The sequence below is a fragment of the Arachis ipaensis genome, chromosome B10 (assembly GCF_059453495.1).
Source record: "Arachis ipaensis isolate K30076 ecotype BB chromosome B10, ASM5945349v1, whole genome shotgun sequence".
In the NCBI taxonomy this organism is placed as follows: domain Eukaryota; kingdom Viridiplantae; phylum Streptophyta; class Magnoliopsida; order Fabales; family Fabaceae; genus Arachis; species Arachis ipaensis.
The window spans coordinates 36,948,680-36,961,306 of NC_142435.1; the positions used below are offsets into that span (position 1 = coordinate 36,948,680).

General features: G+C 32.5%; 1 protein-coding gene and 1 long non-coding RNA gene across 2 annotated transcripts in view; both read right to left on the reverse strand.

Moving 5' to 3' along the window:
• Positions 1 to 11,903, reverse strand: part of LOC107620518 (alcohol dehydrogenase 1-like) — a 73,128-nt gene extending 61,225 nt beyond the window's left edge. Inside the window, exons 1-2 of the mRNA XM_088507688.1 lie at positions 11,633 to 11,903; positions 10,254 to 10,300 (exon numbers count right to left, since the gene is read on the reverse strand). Coding sequence (XP_088363814.1) covers positions 10,254 to 10,300; positions 11,633 to 11,881 — 296 coding nt within the window. The 5' untranslated portion in view covers positions 11,882 to 11,903. The remainder of the gene's footprint in view (positions 1 to 10,253; positions 10,301 to 11,632) is intronic.
• Positions 3,930 to 9,342, reverse strand: LOC110267436 (uncharacterized). The gene is made up of 6 exons (XR_015907094.1): positions 9,261 to 9,342; positions 9,152 to 9,179; positions 6,943 to 7,034; positions 6,560 to 6,804; positions 6,246 to 6,325; positions 3,930 to 4,438 (listed from the first exon to the last, which is right to left on the reverse strand). It is a non-coding gene; the product is annotated as an uncharacterized LOC110267436 (long non-coding RNA).
• Positions 11,904 to 12,627: the final 724 nt, after the last annotated feature.

A 12,627-nucleotide genomic window follows, 5' to 3' on the forward strand; every position in this document is an offset into this window, starting at 1 on the left:
GCCGCCAATAATTCTAGCCTATACCACAAAGACTCTGATCTCGCGATCAGGAGACTAGGAGATATGCATTCAAGCTTGTTTGCATGTAGAACAGAAGTGTTTGTCAGGCACGTGTTCATAGGTGAGAATGGTGATGAGCGTCACATAATCATCACATTCATCATATTCTTGTGTGCGAATGAATATCTTAGAGAAGAAATAGGCTCGAATTGAATAGAAAAACAATAGTACTTTGCATTAATTCATGAGGAACAGTAGAGCTCCACACCTTAATCTATGGTGTGTAGAAACTCTACCGTTGAAAATATATAAGTGATGAGGTCCAGGCATGGCCGAATGGCCAGCCTCCAAAACGTGATCCAAGGATCGAAAAATAATCCAAAGATGTTCCAAAGATGTTCCAAAGATGTAAATGCAATAGTAAAAAGTCCTATTTATACTAAACTAGTTACTAGGGTTACAGAAATGAGTAAATGATGTAGAAATCCACTTCCGGACCCACTTGGTGTGTTCTTGGGCTGAGCGTTGAAGCTTTCACATGTAGAGGTCTTTCTTGGAGTTAAATGTCAGTTTGTAACCTGTTTCTGGCGTTTAACTCTGCTTTGCAACCTGTTTCTGGCGTTTAACTCCAGAATAGAGCAGAAGGTTGGCGTTGAACGCTAGTTTGCATCATCTAAACCCGAGAAAAGTATGAACTATTATATATTTCTGGAAAGCCCTGGATGTCTACTTTCTAACCCAATTGAGAGCGTGCCATTTGAACTTCTGTAGCTCCAGAAAATCCACTTTGAGTGCAGGGAGGTCAGAATCCAACAGCATCTACAGTCCTTCTTCAGCCTCTGAATCTAATTTTTGCTCAAGTCCCTCAATTTTAGCCAGAAATTACCTGAAATCACAGAAAAACACACAAACTCATAGTAAACTCTAGAAATGTGATTTTTATTTAAAAACTAATAAAAATATATTAAAAACTAACTAAATCATACTGAAAACTATGTAAAAATAATGCCAAAAAGCGTATAAGTTATCCGCTTATCAGTGATCATTGGCTTCGGCCCCAGAGAGGGAACCAGAAGAACCAAGATGAAAATACAATAGAAAAAGGTCCTATTTATAGAAAACTAGTAGCCTAGGGTTACAGAAATAAGTAAATGATACAGAAATCCACTTCCGGGCCCACTTGGTGTGTGCTTGGGCTGAGCATTAAAGCTTTCACATGTAGAGACTTTTTTGGAGTTAAACGCCAGTTTTTATGCCATTTTGGGCATTTAACTCCAGCTTTTATGCCAGTTCTGGCGTTTTGACGCCAGAATTTCTATGCTGACTTGGAACGCCGGTTTGGGCCATCAAATCTCGAGCAAAGTATGGACTATTATATATTGCTGGAAAGCTCAGGATGTCTACTTTCCAACGCAATTAAGAGCGCGCCAATTGGGCTTTTGTAGCTCCAGAAAATCCACTTGAGTGCAGGGAGGTCAGAATCCAACAGCATCTGCAGTCTTTTTTCAGCCTCTGAATTAGATTTTTGCTCAGGTCCCTCAATTTCAGCCAAAAAATACCTGAAATCACAGAAAAATACACAAACTCATAGTAAAGTTCAGAAATATAATTTTTATTTAAAAACTAATAAAAATATAATAAAAAGTGACTAAAATATATTAAAAACTACCTAAAAACAATGCCAAAAAGCGTATAAATTATCCGCTCATCAAGGCACACTTGAGGACTTATTCCCACAATGTCACTTAGGCTCCATCCAATTGCCTTCTTATACTTCCGGATAACATCAAGGAGTTGTTGCTCTTCTTGATCGGAGAGGTCGGTTGTCACTATCACCGGAAATTTATGTTCCTCATCAAGGAACGCATATTTGACATGAGGTGGCAGTGGTTTCAAATCTTCCCTTGCTTCTTGGTGGGGTAGCCTATCCTCTTGGTTGGGGAGACTTAGTGGGTCACTTTCATCTTCTTCATCACTTAAACCTTTTGGAAGCTCATGGTGACTATCTACCTCAAGGTCATCCTCCCTCCTATCTTCAATGAAATCCTCACCCCCATCAATAGATTCCTCCTTCGAAAGGGCGGGTTGAGGGATTATCTCATTAAGTGGCTCGCTTCCTTCCAGAGTTATAGCATCAATGTTAGATTTTGGGGTTGATGGGTGTGGCAAGGGTGGAGGAGCAAGGTTACTAGGGGTGGAGTGAAAGGGTGCTAGACGTGACAAAGCCTCGACAAGAATTACCATGCAATTCTCTTGCTTCCTTTGAAATTCTCTTTGCTCTTGGATGAGGACTTGAAAGCTAGGCTCTCCATAAGGGGAGTTAATGGTGATTGGATGGTGGTAGAAGCTAGGTTGTCCCAGGTGAGGAGGTAAGTAAATGGATGGGGAGGGAATCGGTAGTGGAAAAAGTAAAGGAGCTTGAGGGTATGATGGTTGCATTTCATGTTGAGGGTATGAAGCATAAGCATATGGACGAGCAAAATTGTGGTGAGGACGTGTTCCACTAGGTGTGAGAGGTTGATATACATTAAGATCGTGGGGCCCTCGCAATAGTCCTTGTTACCAAGAGTTGATTGCTTGTGACCCTTCCTCAAATTGACATCCCATACCTTGAGGTGGACCAACGTCGGAATTGCTACCTCCTACAACATGATAACAACCAGACTCCAAGGCAAAAGGGTGATAGTTCATGATGAATAGGAAAAATAAAACGCAATGGTATCAACAAAAATAATGAACCAATGAGTATATATATGTTCTAATTATATCCACTTGTCCAAGGCTAAACAAACAAAAAGTGTTAGTTGCTATCAATTCTAAGATAGAGGCGCCTCCTACTAAAGAGAAAAGTAATATCAACAATTAGTTCTAAGTAGCAAATCAAAATTCAAATATTTACACTACTCACATATTTACAACAACCAAAATTGTAGAACTCATTGCACTTAAAGTGAACTACCCGGCAACGGCGCTAAAATTTGATGGTGACCAAAAGCGGGTTAGGAATTTTCCTCAAAATTGGAGTTAGCGTTGCGAGTATAGTCCTAACCCAACAAGTTGGCCGCCGATCAAATTAGAAATTCACAAGATGTGTCACAATTCAAAACTAATTTAAAACCAAGAGTATTGACTCCCGAGTCGTCTCCCAAGGAGTACTTTAGAACAATGAGTATGTAAATCCGATTGTAGTGATCAAGGGTTTGTGAATGAAGAAATAAACATATAAATCAATAAAAGAACATGAAAAATTGTAATGATTGAACTAATTAAGAAATTAAAGAACCGACTATGTAATATAAACAAGTAAAGTATAAAAGAGATTAACATGGAAATGTATGAAAGATTAAAAGCATCAAAAAGAGTCTTGACTTGGAGTGATCTAAGGGTTCTTTCCTTGTTAGAACTACAACTATGACAATTATGATGGATTAGTCTCACTTGATCAACCCTCACATCGGAAAGTAAGTTAAATGAGCATAAGTGTCCTTAACCCACAAATCCTAAATTGCTTGCTAATTGCTTTAGCAACAACTTAGTGTTAGTGGGAACAAGAACAATTAACAACTCAAGAATTGAAACTAAATGTTGGACATTCCAACTCTAGGAACCCAATTACTCACTTTACCCAAGCCAAGAACCAAAAATTTAGCCTAAAACCATGTTTGACATTTTGTCAAACACTTGGAGGGCAAAAACCTTAAACATAGAGAAAATAAGAAATGGCTTGAAACTAAAAGCAACAAGTGGTCTCAATCAACAAGAATAACACAAGAAAGCATGAAACAAATATTAAACATCAAATTCATCAACAAGAAATTAAAATTACAACAGAGAAGCAAAATTGAACTATAACTTGAATTAGAAGAAAGAGTAATGACAATGTAACTATAAAGAGTAATAACAAAAGAGTACTTACAATGGAAGCTTAGCAAAATCCAAGATCAAAAATGGAAATGGCACTTGAATGTAAAATCCTAATATAAACCCTAATAGAGATGATGAAAAACTTAGAGAAAAACTAACTAAAGCTTCCTACTACTACTCCTAAAACTATACTAATGATATGCTATGTTATGTCCTTCATTTTCCCTCCAATATGAGCTAGAAGACTTCAGAAATGGGCCTCCAAAGCTCCCAAATCACGAGACACGTGCTCTTTTAATGAAGTCATGTGCGGACACCTGTGTGGACGCACAGATGCATGCGTCCGCACACTTCGCGAGAAATCCAGGCCTGTGTGTACACACAAATAGCGGTGCATACGCACACTACGCGATGCTTGGCTGGACGCGCGACGCGCTCGATGCAATCTATGCGCTCTGATAGGGTAGCTGTGGGCACGCACACGTCTCTGAGCTCATCTCCTTTGTTTCTTCTTGTCTCCTTCACTTTGCATGCTCTTCTTCCATTTTCTCCAATCCATTCCTACCTTATACACCTGAAATCACTCACAAACAATATCAAGGCATCGAATGGAAGGCCAATGGAATAAAATAGATTAAATTAGGCACAAAAGAGCATATTTTCATAATCAACCGCAATTTGGAAGGAAAGTTCAAAAGCATGCTATTCAAGGGAATAAGTGCAAGTTTATATGATGAAAATCCATTCAATTCTAGTCAAAAATCATCATCGAATATGGATTCATCAATAACACACTTACTTTTTGCTGATTATTGTATTATTTTTGCTAAAGCTAAGGAAGAGGAGGTTTATCAGATTATTCAAGTTCTTAATCGATACACTGAAGCCTCGGGTCAGCGAATAAATTTGGAGAAATTAGGCATTTCTTTTGGAAGTCTTATTCCTATTCAAACTAAGGTCAATATAGAGGAGATCTTAGGTATGGCAGCTTGGGAGAATCCTGGAAAGTACCTTGGACTACCAACTATATGGGGAAGATCAAAGAACAAAGCTTTGGAATGGATAGAGGAGAAGGTTATGAACAAAATAGAAGGATGGAAGGAGAAATTACTGAACCAAGCTGGAAAAAAAGTTCTTATAAAATCAGTGATTCAAGCGATTCCAGCTTATACCATGAATGTTGTGAAATTTTCTAAAAACTTCTGTAGGAGGCTTAGTGCAAGGGTGGCAAAATTTTGGTGGGCATCCTCAGGAAAAGAGAGTGGTATTCATCGGAAAAGTTGGGCAAAAATTTTAAGGAGTAGAGAGGATGGGGGCTTAGGATTTAAAGATTTTGAATTACAAAATCTAGCCCATTTAGCAAAGCAGGCTTGGAGGATATTAAGAAATCCGGAAGCCATATGGGTAAGAATCTTAAAGGCAGTATATTTTTCCAACAACAGTTTTTGGGAAGCTAGAGTGCATAGAGGCCCATCATGGGTCTGGAGAAGCATTTTAGAAGGCAGGGATTTTCTTAGACGAAAAGGAAGCTAGAGCATTGGAGATGGATCTAAAGTAGAGGTTTGGGGGAACAATTGGGTTGAAGGAAAACACAGATTGGAAGCACTAGAGAATGCGAGAAGAATGAAAGTTAAAGAGTTGTTAGTTGAAGGACAAGGATGAGATGCTAATAAAGTTCACACCCTTTTTCTGATTAACTTGTCTAAAAGAATACTAAGAACTCCTATCAACTTAGTGAATAAGAAGGATACTTTAATTTGGCCATATAAGATAGATGGAGATTACACAATCAAGACAGGGTATTATACAGCAAAAGAGGAGAAAACAAAGGAAGAGGGAGAGAAGGCATCAACAAGCACAGATCTTAAAGCTCTTTGGAAGGAGATTTGGAGAATGCAAGTTCCACAAAAAATAAAAATTTTTCTCTGGAAGGCAGCTCAAAACATAATAGCAGTTAATTCCAATCTGACTAAAAGAAAGATTGCAAAAAGCCCTAACTATAGGATATGTTTAGAGGCAGAGGAGACGGTGGAGTATGCTCTTTTATTGTGTCTTTGGACCAGAGCAGTTTGGTTCGGCTCACAAATCCAATGCATACCAACACCAACCTCGATGTACTCTTTTGGAGAATGGTTCCTAGGGATGATTCAAAAACTTAGAGCTGGAGGTGAAAGGCAGGCAGAGGATGATATAGCCAGTTTAGGTTTCTTATGTTGGGCTGTATGGAAATCCAGAAACCACTTTATCTTTCAAAACAATGAAGTCAATCCTAAAGCAACTATAATCATGGCAAAGAAAATAGAGGCAAACTTCAGACAAACCAGAAACACACAGCAAGAAATACAGCAACACAAGAATAATAGAAGAGGAAAGCAAGTTACCTGGAGACCTCCACCGAAAGATTGGCTAAAAATAAATGTAGATGCGTCCTTTTGTAGAGAAACGGGGAAAGCAGCTTCAGCTGCAATAATCAGAGATAACATGAGAATTATCATTACAGGATCTGCATCAAGTTTCAAAGCCAAGTCAAGCCTAATAGCAGAGGCAACTGCACTCAGGGAAGCTATCATTATGGCCGAAAACTTAATACTTGGAAAAACTATTATAGAATCAGATAGCCTAATTCTTGTTCAAGCAGTAAAATCAAAAGAAAAAATTTGGAAAATTGATGCAATACTCAAAGATATTCTAATACTTTCGAATGATTTGCAGGATATAGGGTTTGCTTGGACGCCGAGAGAGGGAAACAGACTAGCTCAGGAGATCGCAGCCAGAACATCAATGGAAAGCTTAGGTAACCAATGGAGATTTAACCCCCACTGGAAATTGCAAGCATTGTGAGAAGTGAAGCTAGAGTCAGAGCGTGTTGAGTGAGCTATAAGCCTGCCATACCAAAATACACTTGGTGGTGCTGCTCCTTTACCAAATCAGAGGGGTAGCCTGTGAAACCAAGAAGAGGATTTAGTGTTAAAGAACAGTAAAATGAAAACTACAGAGAGGTTAAGGTCCATAAAGAAAAGAAAAAAAACAGTAAAAGACAGCAAAGACAACACAATTATGACCCTCTATCACTGCTACCTTGTGTCCACGTCATATTTGCATCTTCAGTTCTTCACTACCTCTGCTGTTGCATTCATTTTTCTAAAGGAGAAAGACAACTACGATCCTGTCTTTAGAGTGTAGAAATTGTCACTATGGATAGCTTCAAATTTTGGAAGTAATGCACTTATATAAAAGGAGCATTTAGCCAAGACTTAAAAGGCAAAAAGTAAGAGCATTGTTTTCTAAATTTTCATAAAATTTTTGCTACATTCATCATTTCTTTCATTTTATTCATTGAATATGTTATTTTTTATTTTATCTTTTTTTTTATTTTTAATAGAAAAAGAAAAAAATATGAGGTATTAATAAAAGTCATTAAAAAAAGTCAAAGAAAATTTAATTTAGAGAAAAAGTCATTGAATATATCAAATTCTTTTGACGTAGAGTAAAGTATCGTTTTTGTCCCCAACGTTTGGGGTAAATCCTATTTGTGTTCCTAACGTTTAAATCGTCCTATTTGTATCCTTAACGTTTGTAAAAGTGATTTAATGTTATCCTGCCATCAATTACACATCATGGGCGCTTTAGTTTGAGTTTTAAAAATCTCTTCTTGAAGTTAGAATACAAATGTCTGGGATAGAATCGATGATCTACTCCGAAAAATAGCTCATCAAATATTGAAACTAATTCCTACAATATTTACATAATTCACTTTTCTAGAGACATAATTGAATCTAAACACAAATAGTGGGTATAATATTAAAATCGAACACATCCAAGTGAGACCTAATTGAGAATGAATATATCCAAGTGAGAATAATTGAAAAATATAATCTGATTTGTTGGTATAATTGATAGTGGGATAACATTGAATCACTTTTATAAACGTTAAGGATACAAATAGGACGATTTAAACGTTAGGGACACAAATAGGACTTACCCCAAACGTCAGGGACAAAAATGATACTTTACTCTTTGATGTATTTCTGTTTTATGTCATGAGTATGAGAGACTCCTCTTACTAAGTCGAAAAAGTACTTAATTAGTGTTGTAGTCTAGGCGACAGGGAGCTTAAACAAAAGAATCCTGGTTTGAAACATGAGTATTTCTTAATAGAATTAGAAACAATTCTAGGAAATTGATATTTGTAATTTCTGAAAATTATAGTAAAAAATATATCTGATGGAGACTAAATATAGATCACATTATATTAAATGGCTGAACTAAAATATATAATAGTGCAAGTTTCTCTTTTCTATTATGTCTTTTATACTATTATTATAAGAGAAAAATAAATTATCTCCTACATAATTATGTTAACAGACACTACAATAACTAAGTTTTAAATCTATTTTGGTGACTACGTTAAAAGGATGAAAAAAATAACTTAAATTCAACTTCTTCTCTTGACTATTGATAATTTTTATTTTTAGTTTTTATTTTGTGTGAAAATAAAAAATAAAACTAAAAATATGTTTGGTTATGTTTTTTGAAAACGAATTAAGACAATATTTTTTAAAATAATAAAAAGTTTTGAAAATGTTAAAATGTTTTCAATATTTTTCTAAGAGAATTTTGAAAATAGATTGAGAGTAAAGAATAAAAATACGGCTGCATATTTGTAATATTAATGAAACCAATTTTTATAATTTATTTGTGTGTATATAAAGAAATACATGAGATACGGTTCTTTTTCTTTAATTTGTTCTTCTTCTTTGATAACAAATGAGCAAGACTCGAGGATAAATCAGAATGGGAATTGAGATGCTACTCAAGAAAATCAAAAGGCACAAGTTTAAGAAATTATTACAGAATAAATGTGGCCAAATTATAGACATGGACATTATATAGCCAAATTATTGCATTTTTTGATATCTTGTGAAGATTATTATTATATAACAAGCTAGGTACAAACTACAAAATATATCAACAAATATGGAGCAACATTTATAAAAAGTTAATTTATTTTGTAATTAGGAAAGTCATTTTAGCTAGTTTTGTTTAAAGATATTTTATATTTAAATTATTTTAAATTTGAATTACGTATTTTAAAAAATAATTATTTAAAAAAATTAAAAATTTAAAAATAAAAATAATTTTTAAAAAATAAAAAATATTTTCTTAAACTAAACACGCCCTAAAACTCTATTCTTTTGCAAATCTTCCCTTTCTCAATCTTTTCTCTGTGCCAAGATCAAATATTTAACATAGTGCGGTATGCATGGAGTAGGGATAGAAAACGGACCGAAATCTATTGAAACGACCCGCGTAAACTGCAAAAAATAAAAAATAAAAAATAAATGAGACTGAAAATATGAAACCGTCAAACTTAAAAATCCCGCACTAACTCGCACCGCTTAATCCGTGGATTTTGGCGGGCTTAGGAGTAAATTTCCACGGTGGGTGGCAAAGTGGGTAGCCTGTCCCGCCAAGCTCTGCTTCAAAAAAGAGCAGATCCTCCACCAAGTTAATAGTGGGTTTAAAATATTATAGCCTGTCTCTGTATTATTGTCTGATAGGAACTAGTTCACTTAACTCTTTTTTAAAAAAAATAAAAATAATTAAAAAATAATAATTAAAAATAAATACAAATAAAAAATTAGTAAGTTATAATACAATTTTTTTACTATATTTTTTTTATTTTTAATTTTAATAAAATTGTTCAAAATAATATTTATCAATAGAATCATCTTTATTTTAAGAAATAGGTCACATAATTTGAACATATATATGAAAGTATGAAACGAATTTAATAATAAAAAATATACCTAAAAATAATATAATTATTAATTTTTATAGTACTAATTCCTTTTTTATTTAATAAAAAAAAAAGAGAAAAATAACTTTTGATCTGAGGAGCCGACCTATCTGTCCCACCAAAATCTGCGGATTTATTTGTGCAAATTTGACTAATTTTTTTTATTTAACAAATTCTAAATACTAGTTTAGTTAGATTTTACCACTAAAAAGATATCTTATTGTCTTTATTATTTTATTTACAGATTTTGTCTATATAAAGTTAAGCAAATGTATCACAGTTGGGTGTTTTATGAATGAATAAATGTTCTGAATAGTTGAATAATGAGTATTGGAAAGTTTCCTTTATTTTCTTTGAGTGCTAATAAGTTTGAGAAAAAAAATATAATAATATTATTTATGCAAGTAATTTGGGTTAATTAGTTATAAGATTTAAACTTGCATTATTTATAAAGTTATAAATTAGAAATATTTTATTTCAAATTATTTATATCATTTTTAAATGACTTTTTTTTTAATTCAATATGTATTCATGGTGGGGAAGCATTAATGGCAACAGGCCAGGAGCAATCAAATTGATTACAACTTACCCAGATGCTTCGTGTCCTAATATGCGTGGAAATATTGGTGGTACGCACTGATCACATTCATTCACAACAGAAATTGTTAGTTATACGTCCGTTAGAAATCACGTCCAAAAAAAAGGGAGAAGAAGAAAATATTAACATTTATTTATTATTTGACAATAATTGCATTTAAAACATATATAAATGAGCAGGCAACATAATCGGTAGAAAAAGACAGAAAGTGTTTTAGGCAAAATATAGACAAGTTAGATCTGCATAGAGAAATTAAACTTTCGATTAGCATTATATTTCAGGGGACCGTACTAATTACTATATTAAATTTGAGATGTTAAAATTATATATATATCTTATCTATGCATAAATTTCTTTTGACTGAAAGTCTACAAAAAGATGTATATTGTTATGGAATATATATGGATTTTTTTATTTAAATAAATAAAATAAATATAATATTTACAGATATAAATACACTAATAGAAAATTATATATTTTTTATTTATTACTTATTTATTTACTTCGCTGACATAGAAAACAAGATGGTTATAAAGATATTTCGTTTGAATTTTCAATGAAATAACAAAATATTTTGTACATATTTTATTTGTTCATGAGGTAAGATTGTAATTTTTTTAAATATATCTCGTTAACATTATAAACAAATTATATTCATAATTATTTTATTCATAATTATTTTATTTATATTGTCAACGAGATAAAATTATATTTTTCAGTACAGTTTGAATTATGTTTAATTTTTATTTACAATTTAATTTCGTTCAATTTAAATTATTAAAATCTGTACGGATTTAAAAAAATTCACAAATTTAAACTATTTTTTAGAAGAGATTTCAATAGACATGAGTTACGGTGCTAGTAAGCGGAAAAATTGCAATATATGTGTGACTATCAAGCTGCAATCCATTATTTTTTTTTTTTTTTGTGACTAAATAGCTGCAATCCATTATTTAGGAAGTTAATTTTCAACTACATAATTTATTTCATTTTAAATTTTGTTAATTTCTGCGAATGGTTATGATTGATTGCGTGAATTCAATCTACATTTTAAATTTTATTGATTACTATTATATGAATTCATTTTGATTTAAATTAAATAATTTAAATTGATCCAAATTATATTGTAAAATATCATATTATTCTATTAGCAGTTTAAATAATATAATTATAAATATATTTCGTTTGTACTATATATGAACGAGAAATTATTTAAAAAAAAATAATATAATCTTATTAATTATCTCGTAACGAACTAAATACATGCAAAATTAAATTTTTTGTTACTTATCTTACAAAAAAAGTAATTAAAAAATCCGGAATATATTAACAACCAAATATTTACCATATGTCAGAGGAAAAAAAATAACCAAGTAATATATGGAAATTATTAGAAGGGAATGAAGGGAAACAATAATAATAAGTTTGAGAATTTCTGTGTTTTTTTTTATCATACCTTTGCAAGGAATGACCTTGCCTGCAGTGGAAGAAAAGTTAGAGGCTAATAATAAAGAAGAAGATGAAAGAATCATTTTTGAATTATGAATAATATTGTTGCTGTTTGGTGATGAACGCAGGTACTGAAATAATAAACTTCGTTGCTTCTGAAGACTATGCATTTTCTTTTACAAGCTAATTAAAATTAAAGGTGCCTACTTAGCTGAGCATATGCTTCATTTTCTCTTCTTCTCCTTACGTATATTTATATATACAAGGATGTTAGTTGTTCATTACCTTAATTTCAATCTTTAGTCAATTTTTTTAAAGATTTATTATTATTTAATTAATTTAAATACTTATTTTCACGTTTTAGTTATTCAAAAAATTTTTAAAAAAATTTATTTTTTATTTTTTCTTTCCTCTAAAAACTGAATAAAAACAATATCTAAACTCTAAAGAATACGTAATTGCACTAATGTATATAACTACCTAACCAAAGAAAAGGGAAAAGCGTGAAACACAACATCATAAAGAAAATTTTTAAAGTGTAAGTTTGATTTAAGAAATTTTAATTTATTATTAATTTTTTTTTATAAAAATATATTATTTTCAGGCAAATCACATATATAAGCCAGGGGAGGAAATATTTAGGCAAATCAGCCAAATAAAAAACGGGTTCATGAATCAATCAATCCACATTTCTATATAGTTCGAATCACCTTAATTCGAACTTCATCTCCATGTAATTCGAATCATTCTGATTCGAATTACACATAAACGCACACACCCACTAATTCGAATCAACCTGATTCGAATTACACCCATGCACGCGTTCCAAAGTAATTCGAATTGGGTTGATTTGAATTACTCAATTTTTTGCTCTAGTAGTAATTCGAATTGGGGTGTTTCGAATTACTCATGCTTC